Genomic DNA, 27,328 nt, shown 5'->3' with positions numbered 1-27,328 from the left:
ATTTGGGGAGTGAACCAGCAGACGGAAGGTGACTGTCTCTGTCTCTCCTTCTCCCTTTCCCTTTCTCTCTCTCTCTCTCTCTCTCTCTCTCTCTGCAACTTTGCCTTTCAAACAAATAAACAAACCTTTTTTTTTTTTTCCCAAAAAACTCATTAAGGTAATTTTGGTGCCAAAAATGTTTTAAATCCATGCATAGTTTCTTCATAATACACATTTTTTGTGACCTTTTTAAAGACCCCCTCAAATAGTTTTTGTAGGAAATTTCTTCCTGTAAAAATCACGGGTAGTTTTTGATTGCACAGTCCCTTGTACCTATAGGTTCAAATAACCAGGTTGAGGTAGAAAAGAGTAAATTCTCACAGCAGTCCTACATGTGAGCAGGTATAAGTGAGGAGCCTTCCATGATACAAATCAGCATGCAATTCACTTAAAAATAGGTGTTCCCATTCACAAGCACCCACAGCTCCAACTGAGCAGGAAGGAGTCTCTGAGTGGACGCGATAACAGCCGCGCCTGAACAGGAAGCGCCACAGCCCCTTTCAAGCTATTGAAAAGTCCCATGGAAAAACTGGGTAGACAGCAGGAAATTCCTGAGCGGCGGCGTCACCCTTCCTAAATGTGTTGGCAGACAAATGGTTTATGATTTTGCTTACGCCTGCTGCTTACTGCCCCTTAGATATGTCCCCGTGTAAAAACAACTGTTACAACTTCAACTTCACTCCACTTGTGATCTGACTGACGGACTGCAGGGTCACTCTCCTCAATACACTCCTGGCTTTTTGCCCAAGAGCGGGGCAAGGACAGGGACTGGAACACGAAAAGAATAGTGAGTGATGAAACCCCAGGAGAAGGGTTACACAAGTCCAGGACTCAGTGCAGTAATATCCTGACTGGTCCCTCGGGTACGTAAGGAGTTGAGCAGCGGCAATGTTAACGGGCATGGCACCACCACAGCTGCAGGACTGCAACCCCGGCACCAAGGATCGGAGCTGAAAATGAAAGGAAAGAGAGGCACTGATCGCCACAGTATGAAAATACTAACCCAATGTTTTATTGATACAATCTCACTTCATTTTGATAACAATTCTGTATAGCAAGTATTATGCTCATTCTGCAGATCAGAAGGCTGAGTCTCTACAAGATGAAGTCACAAAGCCCAGGCCCTCCCATTTCCTGGCTTCCCACTCTTTGCCAGAGCAGATCCAGGCATGTCCCTGGGCCTCTGCGAGCTCTCAGCTCCTGTGACAAAATGATGACACCTCACTCCTTGCAGTCATTACCTCACTGCCTGGAGTGCACTTAACAATGCAAACCACCAGAGCGAGAGTGTATATGGGATCATTAACACAACAGACAGCACCACTCAGAGAGAAAGTGACAGGGACAGATTTCCAGGTTGCTTCCTCAGACGCTGTTTCCAAACACTTGATGGTGCACCGGCAGCTCAGGCAAGGTCTTTGGAGTTCACTGTCAATGAATCATTTCCTTCTTACTCACACAAAACACAGGCCTGGGGAGTCAGGCTCCCCGTCACTTGACTGAAACGGTCTGTACATCGCAGGGAGCCAACAGTCCGTGCTGTTCCCCAGGACGCTGAGCCTCTCTGTCTGCAAATATCTCCAGCACAGACAGGGGTCTACGGACGGCAAGTGTAAGACAAGAGGCATGAAACATGACCCCGAGGCTTCCTGCTTTTCTTGTTAACTAAATTCAGTTTCCAAAGGGAATCTCACATTAATCTGCAACAATAAAAACCAGAGCAATATTCTATGAGAATATTTTGTCAGTTCCAATCTGTAATGTGTATTTATTAAAAGACTGATAACTGAGAACAATGTCCTCCACTCCAGGAAAGCAAATGCCTAAAACAGAAATTCAAGAAAAACAAGCTCAAATGTGCAAGACCATACTGGATGTCAATCTTCGTATTTGAATTCAGAACTCAGCTTAGTGGTGACAGGACAAATACCACTGCTGTGATTTACGATTCTGTGCATTGTGCAAAGAAAAGGGAACCCAGACACAGACTTGCAAGACATGGACTATGGAGAGGAGAAAGACCTCAAGATGCAGCGAAGGATGCTGGCAGGAAGTGAGCTGGAAATTGAACAGCGGAAGGAGTGAAGATTCTACAGCGGGGCCGACGCCAGGGCACAGCAGGTAAAGACTCCATCCGTGGTGCCAGCATCCCATATGGGTGCCAGTTCATGTCCTGGCTTCTCCTCTTCGGATCCAGCTCCCTGCTAATGTGCCTAGGAAAGCAGTGTAAGATGGCCCAAGTACTTGTGCCCCTGCACACATGTGGGAGACCCAGAAAAAGCTCCTGTCTTCTGGCTTCAGATCAGCCCTGTTCCAGCCATTGCTGCCATTTGGAGGAGTGAACCAAAGAATGGAAGATCTTTCTCTGTCTCTCCCTCCCTCTCTCTCCCTGTAACTCTAACTCTCAAATAAATGAAAAGAAAAAAAGATTCTGCAGTTATCTATGGTGATCGTGCAAAACATGGAGATTAGTAAACCATAAAAACTGTTTTAATAGTAAGTGTTGGTTGGCCGGCACCGCAGCTCACTAGACTAATCCTCTGCCTGCGGGGCTGGCACCCCAGGTTCTAGTCCCAGTTGGGGCGCCAGATTCTGTCCCAGTTGTTCCTCTTCCAGTCCAGCTCTCTGCTGTGGCCCGGGAGTGCAGTGGAGGATGGCCCAGGTCCTTGGGCTCTGCACCCACATGGGAAACCAGGAGGAAGCACCTGGCTCCTGGCTTCGGATCAGCACAGTGCACTGGCCGCAATGCGTCAGCCGTAGCAGCCACTTGGGAGGTGAACCAACGGAAAAAGGAAGACCTTTCTCTCTGTCTCTCTCTCTCTCTCACTGTCTAGCTCTGCCTGTCAAAAAAAAAAAAAAAAAAAAAAAAAGAAAAAGTAAGTGTTGGGGCCAGCGCTGTGATACAGTGGGTCAATGCCCTGGCTTCAAGTGCTGGCATCCCATTGGGCGGCGCCAGTTCGAAAGCTGGCTGCTCCACTTCTGATCCAGCTCTCTGCTATGGCCTGGGAAAGCAGTAGGAGATGGCCCAAGTGCTTGGGCCCCTGCACCCATGTGAGAGACTTGGAAGAAGCTCCTGGTTCTCGGCTTCAGATCGGCGCAGCTCCGGCCATTGCAGCCAACTGGGGAGTGAACCATTGGATGGAAGACCTCTCTCTCTCTCTCTCTCTGCCTCTCCTCTCTCTGTGTAACTCTTCCAAATAAATAAATAAATAAATCTTTAAAAAAGTGTTAAATAAACAATACCTAATGAAGTCACTTGCTTGAGTTAGCTTTTGGGGTCCTGATTTCATTAAATGACATAATTTTGTCACTTGTTTTATTTGAGAGACAGAAACAGAGCTCCTATCCACTGCTTCACACCTCAAACGCTGGCAATGGTGTCAGAGTTGAGCCAGGCCTAAGTCAATAGCCCAGAACTCGGGGCTGGCACTGTGGCATTGCAGGTAAAGCCACTACCTGTGACACTGGCATCCCATACGGGCACTGGTTCAAGTTCTGGCTCCTCTAATTCCGATCCAGCCCACAGCTAATGTGTCTCAAAAAGCAGCAGAAGATGGCCCAAGTGCTTGGGCCCTTGAACCCATGTGCAGGGAAGAAGCTCCTAGCTCCTGGCTTCAGATCGGCCCAGTTCTGGCTATTACAGCCATTTGGGGAGTAAAGCAGCAAATGGAAGATGTCTCTGTCTCTCCCTCTCTAACTCTACCTTTCAAATTATGAATAAATCTTAAAAAAAAAAAAAAAAAAAGGAACCCAGAATTCAATCCAGGTCTCCCAAGTGGGCAGCACGGATCCAACTACGTGAACCACCGCCTGCTGCCTCCCAAGGTCTGCTTTAGCAGGAAGCTGGAGTCAGCAGTGGAGCAGGGCATCAGACCTCGGCACTGTGATGTGGAATGGGGCATCTCAGCCACAGCTCCACCACTAGGTAGGAAGGTAGAGTAGACAAATTAGACTATTGTGTGACAGTAGCCAGAGGGAAAAAACGTGACTCTGACGTGTCTGGCATTTACACACCCCAGCCTCCCCACCAGACACCCCTGGGCAATCTTCCCAGGCCAGTGTGAATGGGACTACCGGGTCCAGTAACACTGAGCTCTTAAGATAAAGTCCCTGGAAGAATTCCACAGCCAGAAAGCCCTCCCAGCAATGTCACAGAAGGAGAAGAGGAGAGGGCAGGAGAAACAGTAGGAATAGGTGCCCTCCCCTCACACACACCCATAAAAGCCACAGTCTGAGTGCACACTGGGTGCCCATGGCCTGTCTGGTGCTCTCACAACATTGAAGCTTCCACACTTCCTCACTGCAGATCTCTGTCTCACAGCTGACATTCTCAAAGAAAGGGGAGAACCCCTGTTCCAGCGTGTTCAGTAACATACTCACTAAGCCAAATGCTTAAACTAAGCAGATAAACACAGTGCTCATACTAGGTTTTTAAAGGTTAATTTATATTATGCTTATACTCAATTTTGAAAAGTTGAAATACTGGCCGGCGCCGTGGCTCAACAGGCTAATCATCCGCCTTGCGGCGCCGGCACACCGGGTTCTAGTCCCGGTCGGGGCGCTGGATTCTATCCCAGTTGCCCCTCTTCCAGGCCAGCTCTCTGCTATGGCCCGGGAAGGCAGTGGAGGATGGTCCAAGTGCTTGGGCCCTGCACCCGCATGGGAGACCAGGAGAAACACCTGGCTCCTGACTTCAGATCAGCACGATGCGCCGGCCGCAGCGGCCATTGGAGGGTGAACCAACGGCAAAAAGGAAGACCTTTCTCTCTCTCTCTCACTATCCACTCTGTCCAAAAAAAAAAAAAAGTTGAAATATTAAAAGTTAGGACTGGGGCAGGCGCTGTGGTGTAGCGGGTAAAGCCACCACCTGCAGTGCTGGCATCCCATATAGGCGCCAGTTAGAGTCCCAGCTACTCCACTTCTGATCCAGCTCTCTGCTGTGGCCTGGGAAAGCAGAACAAGATGGCCCAAGTCCTTGGGCTCCTGCACCCATGTGGGAGACCTAGAAGAACATCCTGGCTCCTGGCTTTGCATCAGCACAGCTCTGGCCATTGCAGCCAGTTGGGGAGTGACCTGGCGGATGAAGACCTCTCTCTTTTTCTCTTTTTCTGCCTCTCCTTCTCTGTGTAACTCTTTCAAATAAATAAATAAGTCTTTAAAAAAAAAAAGGACCAAAACATTTTCACTACTTGTGCAGAACAGCTGTCCACGGGAACAAAGATCTCTAGGAGAAAGCAGACCTTGGAATGCTGAGCAAGCAGGAACAGCATGGACCTGGCCCAGGAGCGGTGGGCCGACCTCACACAGGGTTCTGGGTCCACGTGTGAGTCTGGAGCAGCCTACAGCGACCCCAAGGACCCTGGAGGCGTGCCCAAGTGGAGACTCACACACCCTCTGTTGGTAGACGGTGCTCGGAGCCAGGGTTCCCCTGGTGCTGAAAGGCATCTCCAGCTCTTCAGTGGCAAGTCAGATTAAGTCAGCACCCAGGCCGTGTTTGTGATACAGTCTTTAAAAAATAAAAAAAGATTTTATTTATTTGAGAGGTAGAGTTACATATAGTGAGACAGAGAGACAGAGAGAGAGACAGAGAGAGAGAGGTCCTCCATCCACTGGTTCACTCCCTAAATGGCTGCAATGGACAGAGCTGAGCCAATCTGAAGCCAGAAGCCAGGAGTTTCTTCCAGGTCTCCCGCTGGTATAGAGGCCCAAGGACTTGGGTTATCTTCTACTGCTTTCCCAGGCCATAGCAGACAGCTGGATCAGAAGTGCAGCAGCCAGGACTAGAGCTGGCACCCATATGGGATGCTGGCGTCACAGGTGGAGGATTAACCTACTGCACCACAGCACCAGGCCCTAAATCCAGTCTTAACAGCTACCTCTGGTCAGCCTCAAAAAAGAAGAACACTTTCCCATTTGCTACAACACAGGTGAACCAGGAGAACATCATGGTAAGTGCAAGAAGGCAGACACAGCGGGCCAAACAGTATATGAGGGGGTTGTCAGGGGCTGGGGGAGGCAAGGTCCATCATACAACACCACCCTGCTCTCAGTGGAACCACACTGTGCACTGAAAAACCAAGAGAGAGTTCATGTGAGACGTTCTGATCACAACAAAATTATTTTCAGAAGTCAAGGTCCCCCTCGGGTCCAGAATGTGAGTCTGGCTGCAGGAGAGAAGGCACAAGGGTACCCGGTGTAGGCTGTCTCCTGCTCTCCTTTGATTTTTCACTATTTTTGTTTTGTTAGGCAGTTGACTTCATATACACGAAATGCAATTATGCCACATCCCCACTGTATAAAATAAACAGGTGCAGTATCACATCCTCATAAACACTGACCTGCACTAGAACATATGGAGAGAGCCTCAAGAAACCAGCAGTGCCAGCCACTGCAGCCAAGAGGGACATGACCTGAAGAACTGGAGTGGATGGGTACTGCTGACTTTCACATCTTTGCGTGGTTAGGATCTTACCTTGTATAAGCATTACCTTGGGGGGGTGGGGGCACTGCAATGCGGCAGGCTAAGCCACCACTTGGGATGCCCACATGCTGTAGCAGAGTGCCTGGGATTAAGTCCCAACTCTGCTCCAATCCAGGTTCTTGCTAATGCACACCCTGGGAGGCAGCAGGTGACAGCTCAAGTACTCGGGTTCCTGCCACCCACATGGGAAACCCAAACTGAGTTCCTGGCCCCTGGCTTCAGCCTAACCAGATCTCTGTCTCTTTCTCATCAGTCTGCTTTTTAAGTAAATTGGAAAATAAATACAAAAATGCACAGGGGTAGCATTCAGTGGTTAGGATGGCTGTCTGCATCCTACAATGGAGAGCCTGGGATACACACCCAGCTCAGCATCCTGACTCCAGCTTTCCACTAATGCAGAGCAGGTGATGGCTCAAGAAATTCGGTTCCTGTCAACCACTCAGAGATCTGGAATGAATTCCAAGCTCCCAGCTGTAGTGGAAATTTGGTAAGTGAACCAACAGAGGGGAGTTTCCTCCCTCCCCCTCCCTCCCTCCCTCTCTCTCTCTTTTTCTCTCCCCCTCCCTCCCTCCCTCCCTCTCTCCTTCTTCCTCCCTCCCTCTCAAATTATTTTCAAGAGCCTTTATCATCTAAGAAGTCCAAATGCTCATGAAATCTAATGGCTTAAGAAAATTGAATTTTAAGTGTAGACTGAACACTTATTTGTCTCCTGCTAATATCAGCATCTTTTACCTTGGCTCCAATTCTTAACCTCCGGGACTTTGGAATTTTAGAAGCCTTTGAAAATTCGATAAAAACAAAAACCTGCTCCCTAACAAGAAATATAAAGAAACACATGCAGACCCATGAGACCCAGGAGCCCTAGGTTTGGAATCACTGGGCTACAACCTCTATCTGTAGGATACTTGCCACAAACGTTTAACCCAATTCATGAAGATGCAGTTGGCCGGGTACTACATCTGGGGTGTTCTTTAATACAACCTAAACTCTTCAAATCTGCAATGTCACGAAACAAAGCAAAACAAAAACTCAAATCCAAAGATGTTGAGAGACCCAATAAACCATACAATCCACGAACCTCGGTCAAATCATGAATCACACAGAGAAAAAAATCTATGAAAGGCACATTTGGGACAACTGAGAAAATCTGAATCAAGTTCTATATCAGATGACACTACAGAATTGATTATTTCATGGGTGTGAATGCAACTGCTCAAGTGTGAAAGGCCATGATGTCTGCCACACCTCTGTACAGTTCACAAAGTATATACAAAGGCAGAACACTGACAAGCACTGAAGCCACGCAGAGCAGGGATGCGTGTCACTGTGCTATTTTCTAACTTATCTGTAAGTCTGAAATGTTTCCAACCAAGAAGCAGAATCATCATCTTGCCTCTCGTGCAACTCTAACTCAGTGCCCACCACCAGCTCCCCTCCCTCCATTTCTCTCAGAGCCCCAACTCCCTCTTTCTCACCAAGACGGATTGCTGGCACTGCCCAGGACATCTCCTTTCTGAACTGTGAGGAAGTGAGGAACAAGGTCTCCAACGAAGTGAGGTTTCCTTTGTCTCGCTTGGCTCAGCTCCAAGCTTGGTAAGGTCAGGAACAGGTGTTCAGTCTCAGTAAGCAACAAACGTGGGTTGACCTCAAAGTGTTGGCCAAGTCGCCGTTCTTTGCTACCAAACCACCGAGCGAAGTCCTGGAGCTGCCGTGTTCCTGGCCTCAGAGCCTTGCTTGGGCCCAGTGCACCTGAGCCGGCGAGGGTGGTCGGGCACCGCGCCTGTGCAGCCTGCTGGCTCTGTCCCAGTCTCCTGCAGCGACAGCTTTCTCTCCGCAACACACGGCCGCCGCCGCCGGCCTGGGCAGTCAGTGGCATTGGGGCAGGCGGCCTGGAAACCAAGCTACACCAAGTGCCACAGACGGAACTCACCAGGGGTCCTGCTGCTGGCAGTGGGCAAGAGGACCGGCACAGCTCGCGGCGCACAGCCCCGGGGCTGCCTTTGGGGCTGGCATTCGCACCCAGCGCTGTGCACTCAACAAAGCGCAGGCTGCCCAGCCTGCCTGCTCAGGGCCCTTCTCTTCTGCTGGGAGGGGCCGGCGGGGTCGCACTCCCGAGGGACGGGACCCGAGGCGGCCTCTCCACTGCCGTCACGACGACTGCACGGGCAGCACTGCCCTCGGAGGACGCCGGGCAGGAGGCGGCCCCGGCCCCGGCCGCCTTCCTCGTCCTCCCACCCGTCAGAGGGGGAAGCCGTGTCTCCACACTCCTCACACTCGAGCTCGGCTGCCCGGCCCGGAGGCCGACGAACCGCCCAAGCAGCGAGCCCCCAGCCCACGACGCTTCCCCAGCTGACCGCGGCCCCAGCGCTGGGCCCGGCAGCTCCGAGGTGGGCCTTCGCGACTGCGCCGACGCGGGAAGTCCACGCGGCCGCCATGCTGACGCCGGAAGTGCGTGCGACGCCGGAAGTGCGTGTGACGCCGGAAGTGCGTGCTGCGAGATGGAGACTTTCTCGATGTCGTGTAAAGGAGTCTTCACCTTCGGACGGCGTCTCGTCGAGTCGGGGAGCGAGGGCCAGACAGCCAGCAGGGATTTGGGGTCAGGCTCCTCCCACTGCCTTCCCCTTCTCAGCTGCTCGAATCCCTGTGCGTCTTCATCCAGAAAACAGGGACAAAAGGAGGCGTGGAGAGCGGGCAAGCCCTCTGTGGGTGCTCTGCCTGCGCGGTCAGCAGACACTCCAGGCATCATCTAGAAGAAACTGCCGTTGGTTTTGGTTTTTGTAAGATTTATTTATCTGAAAGGCAGAGTTTACAGACTGCAACTGCCGGAACTAGACCAGTCCGCTGCTTTCTTGTGTGCGGGGGCCCAAGCACCTGGGTATTCCTCCACTGCTTTCCCAGGCACATTCGCAGGGAGCTGGCTAGGAAGTGGAACAGCAGGGACTTGAACCAGCAACTACCTGGGATGCAGGCACCACAAGCGAACGCTCTACCCTTCACCACAAGGCCGGTGCTGAAACTGCAGCTCTGCAAGGAGTTAGTAACTTCCCGAGGGTCTGAGAGGAGTTAGCCGATTAACCCAGGGCCTGGCCTCAGTGCTGGGCTTGTGGCCCTGATGCTCACGCCACCTGCACCTTCAATGTTGAGAAGGATGCTGCTTTTTGTTGCTTTTTCCGTCTTCCTGGGTGTTAGCGTTCTGGGTTCTGATACACACAGATTACCAACCTAGACCAGTGCCTGGTGCAATTTTGAGCTCCAAATAAATAACAAAAGTAAAACACCTTCCAGGTGTTTCAGCACTAAAAGTATACCCATTGAGGATGAAATGAGCAACCAAGAGGGAAGGACATGGATTCAGTGAACCGACCTAGACCTCCATGCTTATTTCCAGAAATTCAGGATGATAGACGTTCATGGCAATGCATAGCGTGAAAAAACTGCACACAGATTTCAATTTTTTTGCTGCAAGATCTTTTGATTCCATTTTTCCACAAACCTTCTGAAGCGCCTTCATACACATTACTCTTAAATCTCCTAGATTAAACTTAACGTTTCATATGCTGACTTTCGGACTATTTTGAACATTCAAACTTCATTTTTGTTCCCTTATCTTTGGCTTCATGTCTCATGATAATGAAATCTTATAGATGTGAAGCATGGGACACACTCTAGTGCCAATCACATAAAACATAAGAGTAGCATTCAGCACACACCTGAGATCTCCTGCCTAAAGCAAAAGTGCCCTTGTGCTTCAAGACTTCCTTGCTGCCAAATAACGCCCCCACTGTCCCCACCTGAGCTGTACACTCCCCTGGCACACTGTGCCCGTCACCATTTCAGGAGGAAGACAATGGCACCATTCACATGTTTGTGAAGTTCCGGCCATCCTGTAAGAGATGGCATAGATACGAAAAGCAATAAAGAATGACAAGGGCGCTTCTACACTAGAGCACTACCTGGGTAGAGAACTAAGTGTCACCCTCAGCATAAAGCACCCGGAGGCATCATTTAAGAGGCAGCAAAGGGAACAATTTCCTGTGGTGAATGTGGCAGCAGAGGCAGGTGCCGTCCTCCAGCGTGGCTGAGCCAGGCCCCAGCCCACACCCAGGGGTCCAGGCATCACTCACAACCCCGCATCTAAACTGTGGAGCACCAGGGCTTCCCAGGAGGGCATATCCTGGACAAGACTTCTAGAAGATTCTGACTTTCCCTATAGTGTTATTAGAAAACTAAAACAGTGCATCCTCTGGGGCTCTCAACTGGAGTTTAAATGTCACAGCTCCAGAGTGCTTCGCAACTCACAGTGCTACCCCCGACCCTGCACGTAACCCACCACACTGGAAACAGATGTCCCAGGACTCCTGTCCTGCTTCCGTGTTTCTGCACAGAACAAGATTGTGTCTTTCCCCTTTATCCTCTTAATTCCCTCTGTCATTCAAGGACAGAGGCACCCTTGAAAAGTCTTCCCCAAAAACAAGGAAGCCACCACACATCCCGGTAGCCCCATATGAAGCAGCTGGTGGTGGCCTCGGGCTCTCTCTGCCACACACTTACAGCCAGAACTCTGTGGTGCTGGGGGGAGGGGTGAGAAGAGGCTTGGGGCCAGCCCCTACCCGCAGCCTCTGCCCTGGTCCTGATCCTTCTCTCAATGGTGGCCTATCCAGGCAGCTGCGAGGCCAGGTCAGGAGGGTGATAGCAGCCCTCAGTGACGGTCCCTTCAGAAACGGAGGACTTTGTCCTAGATGATTTTCTTACCATGCAGGAGAGCCATGGCTTCCTCATGTTTGCTGTCAGCATCAAGTCCTATTCCAGCCTCTCTGGGCCATACTCTCCTGTGGGTAAAAGAGGACTGACAATATAGACGACCACTGTGAACACTCAGCAGATTAAAGCATGGAAGGTGGCTGGGGCAGCCCCTTGCACCTGGAGACACCTGGGACCCTAGCCAGTATTGGCGGGATGAAGATTACAGAAAGGGACTCTGGTAACCTGTGTCACCAGTGCCAGGGGCTCACAATGAGGCCCTCTGTCCCTGACCCCATGGCCAAAGTCTGTGCCAGGGACACACAGCAATGCCAGAGCCCAGACTCTCCAGGAGGTCCTCACTGCCTCCTGATTGGCACCTTTGTGTATGGAAAGTGTCCCTGCCTCCTAAGAGCCATGACTGTGCCAGCCACGTCACTGCGTGGATTAGCCCCACAACCAAGACGGTGAAGGCCGTGGACAATGGCCAGCCTGGAACTTTCCCCGGCTTTTCTTAGATGTGGACCTCTGTTGGGTGAGTTCATCCTCTAATAACATCTGTATTTTGAGTAACACTGTAGTGCGCTGACTGAATCGGGGCAACAATCAATGGTGGTGGGAAGACAGTGAATGCTGTGAAACGATCCCCAAAACCAAAGCTCTTCTCTCAGAAAGAGGTCAAGAGCTGGGGTCAGTGGCGGGGCCGCCTTGTGGCTTTGCCCTTGGTACCTAGTGATGTTCAGAACTGTGGTTTGAAATTGGGTTTAAGGTAGTAGAGTCCATCACTGAATTCTTTTTTGCCCACTGCTACGTTTGTCCCCTGGGTAGACTGGTCCAGAAGCAGCCATGTTCCCATCCCCTTTGAAGGGGCACAGACACATGGTAATGGAGGACATGTCCTGCCATTGTCTATGTGGGCACACCCCAAGCCCAGGAGACTGTACAACTCGTCCTTCACTCAAGTCCAGTGATGTCATGTGTCTCATCTGTGATGTAATACATCCTGTCAACATTCAATATGTGATGAGGGGTGGTGTTTTGGTGTAGCAGGTTAGGCCACTGCCTGTGATGCCAGCATCCCATATGGGCCCTGGTTCTTGTCCCAGCTGCTCCACTTCTGATCCAGCTCCCTGCTAATGTGCCTGGGAAAGCAGTGGAAGATGGCCCAAGTCCTTGGGTCAGGGCCACCCATGTAGGAGACCTGGATGAAGCTCCTGGATCCTGGCTTCAGCCTGGCCCAGTGCTGGCTTTTGTGGCCATCTGGGGAGTGAACCAGCAGATGGAAGATCTCTTTCCATCCCAGCTCCCCAACTGCCCTTCCATCTCCTCCCCTGTGTCATGAGGCCTCTGTCCTGGGAATCCCCATCTCTGTTGTCGTGGCCACCAGAAAGGGTTTTCATTTATCCCCACTGATAGCCCCACCTGGCCCTGCCACTGGGCAGGGAAGATCCCAGCCTCCCCTCCCATAAGCCCCTCTTACCTTCCACATCCTCAGCCACCCTCAACCATCCCCCTCCGGCCTGGGGAGGAGTTGCCTGGTGATGCCTCTCCCTATACCAGTTGGTGGCTTTGACCTCTGTGCCTCAGGCTTTGTGTCTCTTCAGGGCTTCTTAGGAACTTCGAAGGCTTCACATCTTTGTAAGATCTGCTAAAAATCCTGGGCCAGAATATGCACTCAGACTTTTCTGTACAACATCAGACCTTAGCATTTTAATCTCTTCCAGTGACACACACATGGTTACTATGCTGACTCTGTGTCTATGAACTCTTATCTCTGGCTGGGATGCTAGAAGTCTAGGACAGTTTGTATTGTGCATTTGTTTTCTAAATCCCTCTTTGTGTAGGGGTGGCCCTTTGGTGCAGTGGTTAAGACTCAGCTTGGGATGCCCATATCCCATATCAGAGTGCCTGGATTTGAGTCCCAGCTCTTCTTCCTATTCCAGTTCCTTTTAAGGTGTATCCTGAGAGGCAGTGGATAATGGCCCATGTAGTTGGGAGACTTGAATGGTGTTCTTGGCCCACCCCTAGCTATTGTGGGCATGTAGGGGGAGCCTCCACCCTCAGAGAGGAACTGGCAGGTGCACTGTACAAGCTTTAAAGTATAAGCCCAAATCCTTGACATCATGTGTGAACCTCTATGGATACTTGGATATTTCTGAGCCCAGAACTGTCCCTAGATTCTCTAAGGAATCCATTCAGGAGCCTCTGAATTAATATGTAAATACTGTTCTTGCTTCAGTTCTTAATATTGACCTTTATCATAAGACTTTTCCAGGTTGCCCAGATGTTCCTTTTTTGGCTTATAATTTGGGAATCACAACTTTAGTCACCTCTTTCCTCTTTTTTTTTTTTTAATTTACTTCTTTTCATTTTATTTGAAAGAAAGAGACAGAGCAAGCTCTTACACCTTTTTTTTTTTTTTTTTTTTTTTTTTTTGACAGGCAGAGTGGACAGTGAGAGAAAGACAGAGAGAAAGGTCTTCCTTTTGCCGTTGGTTCACCCTCCAATGGCCGCCGCAGTAGGCGCGCTGCGGCCGGCGCAGCGCGCCGATCCGATGGCAGGAGCCAGGTGCTTCTCCTGGTTTCCCATGGGGTGCAGGGCCCAAGCACTTGGGCCATCCTCCACTGCACTCCCTGGCCACAGCAGAGAGCTGGCCTGGAAGAGGGGCAACCGGGACAGGATCGGTGCCCCGACCGGGACTAGAACCCGGTGTGCCGGCGCCGCAAGGCGGAGGATTAGCCTAGTGAGCCACGGCGCCGGCCACTCTTACACCTTCTAGTACACTCTCCAAATGCCTGCAACAGCCAGGGCTGGATCAGGCTTAAGCCAGAGGTTCAGAATGCCATCTGGTACTGCACATGGGTAGCAGGGCACCAAGCACTTGAGCCATCACTTGATGCCTCCGAGGTGTATTAGCTGGATCAGAAGCAAGGGAGCCAGAACTTGAACCAGGCGCTCTCTCATTGGATGCCAGTTTGCCAAGTGGCATCTGAACCTCTGTGCCAAATACCTGCCCCTCCCTTTTCCCCTAGGTTTCACACTTTGCTCACACAACTATGCAAAAGTTCTTTTTAATTCCCTGACAACCAAAACCCTAAGGATCTCTACCACTTTATGTTCTTTGAAACTGCAGACATATCCTGGAACTTCCTGCCTTCTGTTATCACTAAATGTCTGTTAAATGAAGAGTAAACCTCTTTCAGCTCCTGCAGGAAGTTGTTCTACTGTCTAGGGCTGATTTAAAATGTGTTTTCTACTGTTAAGACTCCTAGCACTGAATGTGTACTTAATCTGAAATGTGTACGTCATAAAATCCTCGGGGAAAGGCATCCAGCTCTCCGTGCACTGGGCCCGTGCGTAACCCTCGCGCGTCCGTCTGCTCTGACGTTTGTGGCTATGCCTGTTGAGCTCTGTGTTGAGATGTTTTTGATGCATTTGTCTGCCTACCACATAAAGCAGCCATCGTTCCCATCCACGTGTGGAGGCCTGGGCCTCCCCGTGCGTGAAGTTCCACTGTTGACATTTGTGCTTTCCCAGCGTTTCTTCTTGTATCCTAGTCCTGCATCATAGCGGCTGTGGTGCTCACTGGAATTTAGATTCCATGAAAAACACAGGCCTCTAAAATGTTAGCACTTCCATCAGAATTCTACAAATGCTTTTAGCTGTGTTGTAAACCGAACGATCCAAAGCCCCTTGTGTCCAAAGCTCGTGAAGGTTCAACTCTAAATCCATTCTCAAATCGTTGCCAGAAGAACCAAGAAAAGGAGGATTGTGGTCTGTACCTTGGCATGGAATTTTACGTGCGGGGACAGGCACAGCTATGGTGTTGGAGCTGTCTGCAGGATTTATTGGCTCCCACCGGGCGGGGGCGGCCAGGTCTCCACACGAGCCAGTAGTTCATATGACTAACCCCAGCGTGTGCCCAGTCCACCACCCCCATCAGCACACACAGGGAATGCTAATGAGGCCTCGGAATGACTGATTCTCCCCACACCCAGGCCAGAGCCCTCCACAGGGAAACAGCCTGCAGGACAGGTGGCTGCAAAGGACGCTATCTGACTGGGAACCCTCGGAACCCTCTGGGGGGGGGTAGAGTTAAACACCTGCCCCTCCAAGGTGTTTTCTAGATGGCGCTGCTGATGAGCTGGGGGCGCATTGCTGTGATGGTTCCAAAACTTTGTTTCTTACTAGTTTTATTTATTTATTTGAGAGAGCTCCCATCTACTGGTTCTCTTCGCAAATACTCATAACAGCCGAGATGAGGCCAAGGCCGGATCCAGGAACCAGGAACTCAACCAGGGCTTCCCAGTGTGAGTGTCAGCAACCCAAGCACCAGAGCCATCACCACGGCCCCCCGGGGGCTGCATTCACAGAAGCCGGAGTCAAACATTTGGTAACATTTCGTAGATATCTATTCAAACACTCTACAGTTGTATTTTTTTTTTCTAAAGCTTCTTAACCTAAACTTTAACATTTAAGGCACGTTCACGTGACATCCAGTGTCTGATGACACTTGCTGCACCTCACTGCGATCAGGAGTTGGTGGACACAGCATGACAAGAGTGCGCAGAGACTGTACGCACCACACATGCCACAGAAAGCACCTGCCACGCTTCAGGTCCAGCTGACCTCAGAGAGTCACAAACACGGGGAAAGCCATCCTGCAGTGCCACAGCTGGACGCCGGAAGCCCCACTCGGCGGCCACAGTGAGGCAGCAACACCCCCGGAAGGGCCTGCGAAGCTGTCCTCAGGCTAACCCCGTGCACCCCATCTCTCAGAGCTCCTTCCAATATAGAACACAGCAGGGGCCCAGGCACTTGGGCCACCCTCCGCTGCTTTCCCAGGAGCATTAGCAGGGAGCTGGATGGGAAGTAGAACAGCCGGGTCTCAAACCAGCACTCATATGGTATGCCGGCATCACAGGCTTACCCTGCTGCACATCCATGGCCCAGACATTGATATTCTTTTTTTTTTTTTTTTTTTTTTTTGAACAGGTAGAGTTATAGACAGTGAGAGAGAGAGAGAGAAAGGTCTTCCTTCCATTGGTTCACTCCCCAAATGGCTGCTACGGCCAGCGCTGCGCTGATCTGAAGCCAGGAGCCGGGTGCTTCTTCCCAGTCTCCCATAGGGGTGCAGGGGCCCAAGCACTTGGGCCATCCTCCACTGCCTTCCCGGGCCACAGCAGAGAGCTTGACTGGAAGAGGAGCAGCTGGGACTAGAACCCGGCGCCCATATGGGATGCCAACACCGCAGGCGGAGGATTAACCAAGTGAGCCATGGCGCCGGCTCCGACATTGATATTCTTAAAGCAGCTCAAAATTAGCCTGTCAGACACTCTGAAAAGAAGTTAGAAAAAGTGAAAATGTCAGATTAGTTGGGGCACATTATAGATGAAGCAAAGCTGAAGTCCAAGTCTCTGATTTCTCTGAAAGGCTGCAGATTTGCTCACTACTCTGATTTTTGCCTAAAGGTTGTTAATTATTTTCTGTGTATGTGTGTGTGTGTGGCAGGGATGGGTGTCCTAGCCTGAACTGAAAACTCTAAGAATTTTATATCATTCCAAAAGATTATCTTACCTAAGTAGGGTCAAATGCTCCTTCCTCAGTTTAGGCCATACCACAAGTACTATGCACTAAACATAATTAAATGAGAGAAGGATGTTGTAATATTTTGGTACTGGTTAACTCCATGAAAAATGTGGGAACAAATCTTTCTAATGTTGATTCATTATTTATTTTCTCATTTACTTTAAACAGGAGAGAGAGATAGGGAGAGGGAGAGGGAGACAGAGAAAGAGATAGAGAGAAAAAGAGAGAGAGAGAGAATCTTCCGTCCTCTGGTTCACTCCCAAATGCCCTTAGCAGCCAGGGCTGGCCAGAGGAAGCCAGGAGCCAAGAACTCCATCTAGGAGCCCAAGCACTTGGGTCATCCTCCACTGCCTCCCAGGCCACAGCAGAGAGCTAGACTGGAAGAGGAGCAATCGGGACTAGAACTCGGCACCCATGTGGGATGCCAGCACTGCAAGCGGAGGATTAACCAAGTGAGCCATGGCACCAGCCCCGTGAAACCTTCTTAAAAAAATTTTTTTATTTATTTATTTTAAACGCAGAGTTAGAGTAGAAGAGACAGAGAGATATTCTTCCCACTGGTTTACTCCCCAGATGGCCACAATACCCAGGGCTGGGCGGATCTGAAGCTTCTTCCTGGTCTCCCACATGGGTGGCAGGCACCCAAGCACTTGGGCCGGCTTCTGCTGCTTTCCCAGGCCCCTAGCAAGGAGCTGGATTGGATGTGGAGAGCTGGGACTCGAACCAGCACCCATATGGAATGCCAGCATAAAAGGCAGTGGCTTTGCCTGCTGTGCCACACATTGGCCCTGACACAGTTATGTTCCCACAGATTTGTAATTTGATGAAATTACTATAATTTTTTCTTTGGGACATACAAATGAGTTTTTCATAGGATTTTGTTTATTATGAACTTTTAAGACTATTATCTTAAAACAAAGGTATTTAACATTATTATATAGGTATTCAACATTATTATTTAAGCATTATTCAAGGAATAAATGGTCTTACATATTGCCGACTGCATCTATCAAAGATAAAATTTGATAGCAAATCTAACAGCTGATTCTGTTGGTTTTTCATGTGTTTCTAAGAGCTTATGCTTTCTATACGTAAATAAGGAACAATCTAATGAATAACAAGCAGTTGGATATTTATTTTATACATATTTTTGTTATGATTCTCATGGTTCTATTTAATGCTTATCTGATATTAATTCTGTTAAGCTGCTGTGCCACAGCGCCAGCCCCCAAAACCATGTTCTGAGTGTGACCTACAGGTGGCATTCACTGTGCAGGTGGGAAACTGCCCGACTGCCATCGTCCCAAGGCTGGGGCCTGAAATGCAGCAGGAGGATCTCGGGAGGAAATGACAAAGAACCCAGACTGCTGTGTTTGGATGAAGTGCAAACTTGAATGTGGTTTTAACTTACTGCACACCCAGGGAGGAATTTGTGCTAATATTGAAAAGGAGCACTGGATGAGAAACGAGAGGCCAAAACCAACAGATGTGAGGAAGGCACTGTGACATGATTCTGTGTCAATAGACTGACAGGGGTCAGCAGGGGCCGTGCGAGCGCTCCGTCTTTCAGGCGCAGCTCGCAAACCGCAGGGAATAAAAGGCACTGCCGTAAATCATGAGAGCACGTGGAAAAACGGTAGGAAATGGCATTGCAGACATACGCTGCATAGCTCAAAGGGTCTATTCTGCTGCCTTTCTCCCTGCTTTCAGCCTCAAGTGACGTACTGTAACCTCTGATAGCAAGATGTCTGTGGATCATCTCAATAATCAGAGTCAACCGTCAGGTTCAATGACAAGTCTGAGCCGTCTCTGCCCCCAGATCCGCTATGTCTCAGTGGAAGGAACCACGACAACCCTCCTGGGCGGAAGCGCAGGGATTAAATTCAGCCTTCATGGGGGCTGCTGCACTGCACGGGCAGAGGGTGTGAAGGCTGCCTCAGCCACGTGGAGCAGCCTCTGCTAAGCAAGTCTGAAGCTCCAACAGCACAAGGCAACCAGCTGTCACAAAATGGCTGCAGACTGATGAGCCATGGCCCAGAGATGCTCCAAGGGACTTAGGGAAAAATGGCTTTTTTCTCTACAAACAAAGCTCTTTCCACTGTGAAGCTGCAGGTGCTCGACAGTCTATACACAGACCCCATGGGTCTGTGGACCCAGCTCCTGTAGGCAGTGACACCAGGGTCCTCTCGCCAACGCAAGGCCCAGGCCCAGCCCTTGTCAGTGGCACTGGCTCTCCGCCATGCCATCCGTCCTTACCTGCTTGTCTTCCAGCAGGGGACCCAGCCTGATGGGAGTACCAGGACTTTCCCACAAGAGAGGACTTTTTAACTCTAACTACTTAAGCATTACTCAAGCTGTCACTTGATGGCATGGCAGAGATGAGATGTGAGATTCTGTATCTAAGCTAACATGCGTAGTGCTCAGTGCATGCCAGGCATGGCCTTGACTGCTCTCTGGACAAGTATGGGCTCATTAAGTCCCCATAAGTCCCTGTTCACAGTGCAGAAGCAAAGGGAAGAGGCAGGGCCGGGCCAGGCAGTGCAGGCCCAGAGCCCAGTGCACAGAGACTATTTGTTCAGGGTGCAGCCTGGATCTGAGGAACACATTTCCCAAAGGCCCCGTCAAGTGCACAGTGCCCAGGTCACAGGCTTCGGCAAACAAATGCCAGAGATAACATCTGAGCTTTCAATCGTCTGTTTTATACCTTACCCAAAGAGGATCTAGGGTAGGTAAAGGACCAGCTGAGGTTCCACAGATTTCTGCAGACAACATGAAATACATGAAAGCAAAAGCAAATGCTCACTTGCAGGCCCCACCTACAGCACCAAGTAACACTAAAACCACGAACTCTGGATAACCGTCCGTGCTACCAGAGACGGCGTCTTCGCCTTTCCCTTCAGCTGCCTCTGTAAATCCACACTTCCGAGCTTACAAGTGCATGGTTTCAGATCTGGCTTACAAGCACAGGAAGCCCCTGCTCACCCACGGAACCCTCGGAGGCAGGGGCACACAATCTTCACTCAAAACCCATGGTGCCTCACATGTCCTCCTAACCCTCCTAGTGACATCCAGCACCCAAGCTGAGCTTCCCATCCCTGCCAAAGGTGCATGCATGTGACGCATAGGACTTCCTGGCGATCCTCACCATCCTCCACCTTGAAGCCCCCTGCAAATGAGAGTCAACTCAGAGTCAACTTCAGGAAGTAGCCAGGACTCAGTCATCAGTCAGCTAACTTCTGGCACTGGAATCGCGCCTGAGGGGTTAATGACGTAGGCAGGATGTCCCGGCTGACAGCACATCTGGCATGGCCTGGTCCTGGGACTGTTGGATAATGAGGTGCTAACAGAGCCAGCTACAGCTGCCCCCCGCAGAAACTGTGTGTGTCCTGCACTTAGCCCCCTCGCTACAGCAAGTGCAAATTCCAGAACAGCCCATGCAGGGGTCGTGCTAGCAGGAATGTGCTTATCTTGAGAACCTGTGGACCAAAATGTAGTCATCCCTGGGAAAGGCAGAGCAGAGAAGGGTCTGGCGGGGGGGCATTCTCATAGGCCCAGGACCCTGGCTCCCTCTTCTCATGCCCATTTCCCTAAGCACTGCCTGTGAAACACAAAGCTATAGGCAGGATGTAGTAACTAATCCCAGAAAAGAAGCAAAGGGCCCCAGCCTGTGAACTCGCCACAGGTGGACTGAATTGCTGAGTGATTGCCGCATGGACTAGTTGCCGGGACATCACCTGAGCAGAGTGAGGCAGGAGACCAGGTTCTACCTGCAGCCCTGCCACTACCACCCACCACTGCAGCCAGCGCAGCCGTCTTCCTGCCTGGCTCAGATCTGTCCACGCATAACCTAGGGAGGTCAGTCAGGTAACCTCTGAGTCCCTTTCCAGTTTAAAATCTGTCCTGTGACTCAGACTGAACCTCAGAGTGTGTGTGTGTTGTGTGTGTGTGTAGAAAGAGACAGACAGCTGCTGGGGCCTGGGATGAATCCAGACAGACTGCAGAGGGTTGGACCAGGCATGAAAATCCAGACACTTCTGGCTCCTTCTTCATGCAGGCCATGTGGGTGCTCACAGGGAGACCTGTGTTCTCCCCATTCCCTCTCCCCTTCCTAACATCTGCCATACACAAGAGGAACAGCGTAGTGCAGACAAGGCAGAGCTAAAACAATGCCGTTCTCCATCGTTTCTGAGAGACACAGCTCTTTCCATTGTAATGTGCCATGCCTGAGTTATTCTTTAACAAATTTACTATTCTTAAATTCCTCAGTTCTGGGGGGTTAGTGCTGTGGCACAGTGGGTTAAGCCACCCTCTGCAGCACCAGCTTCCCATATGGATGCTGATTTGAGTCCCAGCTGCTCCATTTCTGATCCAGCTTCCTGCTAATGTGCCTGGAAAAGCAGCAGAGGATGGCCCAAGTCCTTGGGCTCCTGCACCCACGTGGGAGACCGGATGAAGTTCGTATCTCCTGGCTTCAGTCTGGCCCCGCCCTGGGCATTGTGGCCACTTGGGGAATGAAGCAGCAGATAGAAGACCTCTGTCTCTCCCTCTTTCTCTCCGTAATTCTAATTTTCAAATAAATAAATCTAAGATAAAAAATTTAAATTTCTCAGTCTTAATTTCTAATATGGTAAATATTGATCAGTAAAACCTATCTAAACAAAACTCTGGGTTCCTCAGTCATTTTTTTTTTTTTTAAGATTTATTTATTTACTTTGAAAAAGTTACAGAGAGAGGAGAGGCAGAAAGAGAGGTCGGTCGGTCTTCCATGCGATGGTTCACTCCCCAATTGGCCGCAATGGCCAGAGCTGCGCCATTCCGAAGCCAGGAGACAGGAGCTTCCTCTGGGTCTCCCACGTGGGTGCAGAGGCCTAAGAACTTGGGCCATCTTCTACTGCTTTCCCAGGCCACAGCAGAGAGCTGGATTGGAAGTGGAGCAGCCGGGTCTCAAACTGGTGCCCTTATGGGATGCCAGCACTGTAGACAGCAGCTTTACCCGCTACACTACAGCACCGCACCCACCCACCCCCAGTCATTTCTAACAGTGCATGGGGTCCTGAGACTGGAACGTTCATCCATAGCTCCTGCAGGGGTCCAGGAGATGTCCTAGGAGCTGCTTGACACTGGGAAAGGATGCTCTTGCCTCCTTGGGGACAGTGGTTCCCACCTCACAGGGCTATCACCAGACTCAGAGTTGACACAGGTGCCTCCCCCCAGTGACACCATCCATCCACTGTAATCCTATGTCCTTTCCTTCCCCCCTTCCCACATGTACCCTCTCATCTCCTCTCCCTCTTGGTGGGTCTGCCATTGCTTGGCCTGGTCTAGCAAGTGTTGCCTTTGACTAGCAGATAGCCGTGGCCGGTGCTGCTCTAGGGGCTGAACACGAAGCTGCCCTGTGCGGTGTGACCCCCAGACCCTACCCCCACTCATCGGCCACCGCGCTGTGTGCCAGCTGCACTTTGAATGTGCCCCTCACAGAAGCCCCATCAGCAAACGACAACAGGAAAATCAAAGTAAGTGAGGCTGTATTTCTAAAAACATGCTTTGTCAGATGGAATGCAGAGCAAACAGTAGCCCCCGGGAATAGTCAATGCAACAGAAGAAGGAAGTTGAGAGAAAATGCAAGCAATGACCCTCACTCCTCAAAGGAAAAGGTGGCGTTTGTCCAGCTCTTGTCAGTGTGCACTGTGTTCTGCCACAGCATCCAGCTCCCCTGTGAGCACCCTTGTGCCACTACCTGCTTTAAATACAGAATGTGATGGGCCAGAGTCCCACCCCGTGCCCGCGACAGGGCCACTTAACCTGGGGGAGGTGCTTTGTGAATATTTGTAAACATATGTTTTGCATTCATATTAGTTTTCTACTTTCATTTTCATTTTATTTGAGAGAGAAAGATTGATTCTCCATCTGCTAGTTCACCTCCCAAATGCCAGAGCTGGGTCAGCCAAAGCCAGGACCCCAGGCAGATCTCCCACGTGAGTGGTGGGAAACCAACTACTTGAGCCTCCCAGGATGCACATTAGCAGGTAGCTGGATGGGAAGCAGAGTGTTCAGGCCTTGAACCAGGCACTCCAACAGGGACGTATGTGTCCAAGTGGCACCGTAACTCCTGCACCAAACCTCAGCTCTATTAGGTCTCTAATCTGTGTTTGCATGTAAATTTTTCCTTCATCTCAACACTCGACATGTTGCTGTACCTACTTTATAATTTAGGAAACTGGAGGCCAGAGAAAGCAGCAAACTTGCCCAAAGCCCCAGAACACTGATTTGACTGAACTAAAACTGGAACACCAACAAAACGGGAGGATTTAAAGGCTGGAGGGTGGGGGATGTACAGCAAGGGGACAAGCAAAGGGAGGGACTGGGTTATTTTTGTCTGCGGGGTTGCCACTTAGGCAAATCTGCTCTTCTGTGGAAACACAGCCGCTTCACTGCCCAGAGACTCATGCTGTACGTCCTCCAGGAACGCCAAGACTAACTTCTCCACCGACTTTTACTTACTGATTTGTTTGTTTACACACTGGCCACCTGGGCAGTCCTGTTCCAAGTGGGATTTTACCGAAGGTCTGCCCAGGCTGTTTTCTATTTGGGCTCCTCCTGAATAGAGGGTTTGTAAGTTGAGAACTGTCTGTATTGCCTGAGTGATGTCATTAAATATATATTTGGTCAGTCCAAAACTATCTGGCATCTGTCCTCTACCAACATTACTGAGTACTTGAGTTTCCCAATCACGCAGGCTTAGAAAGCACAGCCAAATCGAATGACGGTCAAGCTTGTGCAGTGGCTCCAGTGGATCCCTCCCTCTCCTTCTCAACAGAAAAAACCTAAGCTCACAGAAGATTCACTGTAAAGGAATGCAAAGAGAGACCCTTTGAGCCACCAGCTTTTCTGAGTCTGTATATTTAAATACACACTGGACTCAACTATTAAGAAAAAAATGCTAGCCTGCATGACATAGCAGCCACCTAAGCTAGGACAAGCTGTTCTTTGTTTGCAGGGTGCCCCGGGGACGCAAGCTGAAATGATTTTTAGTGACAGTGACAGAGTTAAGCTAATAAACTATGCTCTTTCGCCTTTTTGTTTATTTACTTATTGGTAACTTAACAGCTCTTCCTACTAGAACTCTCTGCGAGAATGGAAACATCTCTATCCGTACAGTCCAACACAGCAGCCACTAATCACACGTGACCATCAGGCTCTTAAATGTTGCTAATGCTACTGAAGAACTTAATTGTTCATTGTATTTCCTTTACTCGATCTAAATAGCTGGTGTCACCACATGGGAGACATCTTTGAACAGGTTGTGCAAAATGCTTACTGGGGAAAAAAAAAATCTATGCATGGGTTGCAAAAATTTTCGCACCAAAATAAATTCACAGTAACTTGTCACAACATGTCTGAACCTAGTCTGAGGCACTAAGAAGTTTAAGACCTCAGAGCTAAACTTGCAGCATGAAAAAGATCCAAATTGTGGGGAAGGTTGGATGGAAGGATACTGAAAGCACTGATGTGTCACCAAAAGGTTACGGGGACAATGCCCAAAGAAATCGATAGTTCACCAATGTGTAACTCGTTATAAGAGTGGACAAGACAACACTGACCTGAAGCCTGGGGCAGCAGATTATCCACATCAGTCCTTGGAGGAAAAAGTTCATCTTGCTCCTGCCCTAATGGAAGAGGACCAATGATGAACAGCAGCAACAGCAGCAAGCACCCAGAAACCTCAATGGGCTCAGCTTACACAATCCTGACAAGGAAAGCAGAGCAAACTTTCTGCTTAATGGGTGCTGAAACCGTTGTGCCCAGATCAGCTCCAGACAAGCTGCAGAGCTTCCACTGTAGGGTCAAGATCCTGAAGCATTTCTTGGAAGAATCAGAGCAGGAAGGACACATGACTTTACCAGCACAATCCTGAGACAAAGCACAATCAAAGCAAAGACTACCATGGAAATAAAGTGGCCCAGTCAGTGTAAAAGGGGACCAGTCAAGGGGCCACCACTGTGGTGCGTGAGGTTAAGTGACGCTTGCGATGCAAGCTTCCCATGTGGAAGTGCTGGTTTGTGTCCCAGCTGCTCTGCTTCCAATCCAGCTCTAATGTGCTATGTTCCAGGGAAAGCAGCAGATGGCACGTGCTTGAGCCCCTGCCACCTGCACTGGACACCCAGATGGAGGTCTAGGCTCCTGGCTTTGGTGTGACCTGGCCCCTAACCCTTGAAGTCATCTGGGGAGTGAACCAGCAGATGGAAGATCAGTCTATTTGTCTCTCTCTGACACAGCGCCTTTCGGAAGAAGACGTTAAAGAGCAAAGCTTATGGCAAGAGTTTCTTGGTTTTCCACGTTGACTTTCTGGAGGGCCAAAGAATGATAACACCAGTGCTGTTTGTGTCTCGAGAAAATTAGCCAAAGTCTTCGCAGTAGAACACGTGGAAAAGCTTCTCCACCATGGAAATGCCCTTGCTCACTCCTCTCATCCAGCAAGGTCAGTTTTGCAAGAGCTCTGATGGAAAATCATGAGGCATCCACCTTACAATCGTGGTTCGGCTCCTTTTGATGTTTGCTTCTTAATTTTTTTTTTTTTGTAAACTTTTACTTATTTATTTGAAACGTGGAGTTACAGAGGCAGAGACAGAGAGAGAGAGAGACAGATAGTCTTCCATCCGCTGGTTCACTCCCCAAATGGCTGCAATGGGTCGAACAGGGCCAATCCGAAGCCAGGAGGCAGGAGCTTCATTTGGGTCTCCCACGCAGGTGCAGGGACCCAAGGAGTTGGGCCATCTTCTACTGTTTTCACAGGCCATAGCAGAGAGCTGAATCGGAAGTGGAGCAGCCGGGTCTTGAACTGGCACCCATATGGGATGCCGGCACTGCAGACAGCGGCTTTACCTGTTACGTCACAGCACCGGCCCCATACTTCTTAATCTTTAAAAAAAAAATTTAAAGGACACCCATTTTTCTCCAGTTAATAGAAAACGGACTGCTTTGACCTGGCTGAATTGAGAACCCCAATTCTTTGGAGATGGACTTAATGCTGGTATCACTGCTTACAAGTGTTTGAAACTTCACAGAGCTTATGCCCAGCACCGTGGTACAGTGGGTTAAGCCACCACCTGCAACCTCAGCATCCTATGTGAGTGCCAGTTCAAGTCTCAAAGGCTTCCCTTCTGATCTAGCTCCCTGCTAACACACCTAGGAGAAGCAGCAGCAGATGGCCCAACTACTCAAACCCCATTACCCACGGGGGAGATGAAGATGGAGTTCCACACTCCTGGCTCAGCCTGGCCAGCCCTTGCTGTTGCAGCCATTTGGAGAGTGAACTAGCAGATGGAAGACCTCCCCCTGCAAATAAATTAATATTTTTAAAATACAATTTTTATCTTTTAATTCCATTTTTCCATAAAACTTTTGAAGTCCTCTTGGAGAGAGCGGTTACAAGTTCTTCAGCAATCAAAAAAAAGAAAAGAAAAGAAAGAAAAAAAAAATCCTTTGAGTCTATCATTTTAAAGATGCCCCAGATCATGAAGCTGGGGTTAAGGCTGTAGTTGTTCAATCTCTAACCATTACTTAGATGTTTAAATAAACTTAGCTAAATGATCACAAATTTTTCATAAGTTTTATTCCTACTTAATAAACACCAAAAAGCTATTACATGCAAAACAACAAGTGGGACTCTACAGACTGAAAACCTACATCTGCTGTGTGCAGTTCATATCTGCGGGTACGAGATTAAGAGGGAATCCAAGGAAATGTGAGAGGAGAGAAGGGGCTGTGCTCCCGGGGCGGGTGCTGGCTCCTGCACTCTCGTAAGTCCCAATTCAAGACAGCCATGGGACTACTCTGGAGTTGACGTCCGAGTTACACCAACCAGGACAGAAATCATTATTTTAGCCACCAGGACACAGAATGTGCTCGGTGAGAAAGGCCGGCGAATCCGGGAACTGACTGCCGTCGTTCAGAAGAGGTTTGGCTTCCCAGAGGGCAGCGTAGAACTTTATGCTGAACAGGTGGCCGCGAGGGGTCTATGTGCCATTGCCCAGGCAGAGTCTCTGCGTTACAAACTCCTAGGAGGGCTCGCTGTACGGAGGGCCTGCTATGGTGTGCTGCGGTTCATCATGGAGAGTGGAGCTAAGGGCTGCAAGGTCGTGGTGTCTGGGAAGCTGCGAGGACAGAGGGCTAAGTCCATGAAGTTTGTGGACGGCCTGATGATCCACAGTGGGGACCCTGTTAACTACTGTGTTGACACCGCTGTGCGCCATGTGCTGCTCAGACAGGGTGTGCTGGGCACCAAGGTGAAGATCATGCTGCCCTGGGACCCAAGTGGTAAGACTGGCCCCAAGAAGCCCCTGCCCGACCACGTGAGCATTGTGGAACCCAAAGATGAGATCCTGCCCACCACCCCCATCTCGGAACAGAAGGGTGGGAAGCCAGAGCCGCCTGCCGTGCCCCAGCCAGTCCCCACAGCATAACAGGGTCTCCCTGGCA

The 27,328-nt window shown here is 50.0% G+C and overlaps 1 protein-coding gene across 1 annotated transcript; it reads left to right on the top strand.

Moving 5' to 3' along the window:
- Positions 1–2,037: 2,037 nt before the first annotated feature.
- LOC133762226 (small ribosomal subunit protein uS3-like) lies at positions 2,038–27,328 on the top strand. The gene is made up of 3 exons (XM_062195238.1): positions 2,038–2,092; positions 8,690–9,116; positions 26,667–27,328. Exons 1-3 carry the CDS (start codon positions 2,038–2,040, stop codon positions 27,310–27,312), a joined length of 1,128 nt encoding a protein of 375 aa, XP_062051222.1. The 3' UTR covers positions 27,313–27,328.

This window comes from Lepus europaeus, chromosome 6 (genome assembly GCF_033115175.1).
Source record: "Lepus europaeus isolate LE1 chromosome 6, mLepTim1.pri, whole genome shotgun sequence".
NCBI lineage: Eukaryota > Metazoa > Chordata > Mammalia > Lagomorpha > Leporidae > Lepus > Lepus europaeus.
This window is presented reverse-complemented; position numbering and strand designations above follow the sequence as displayed.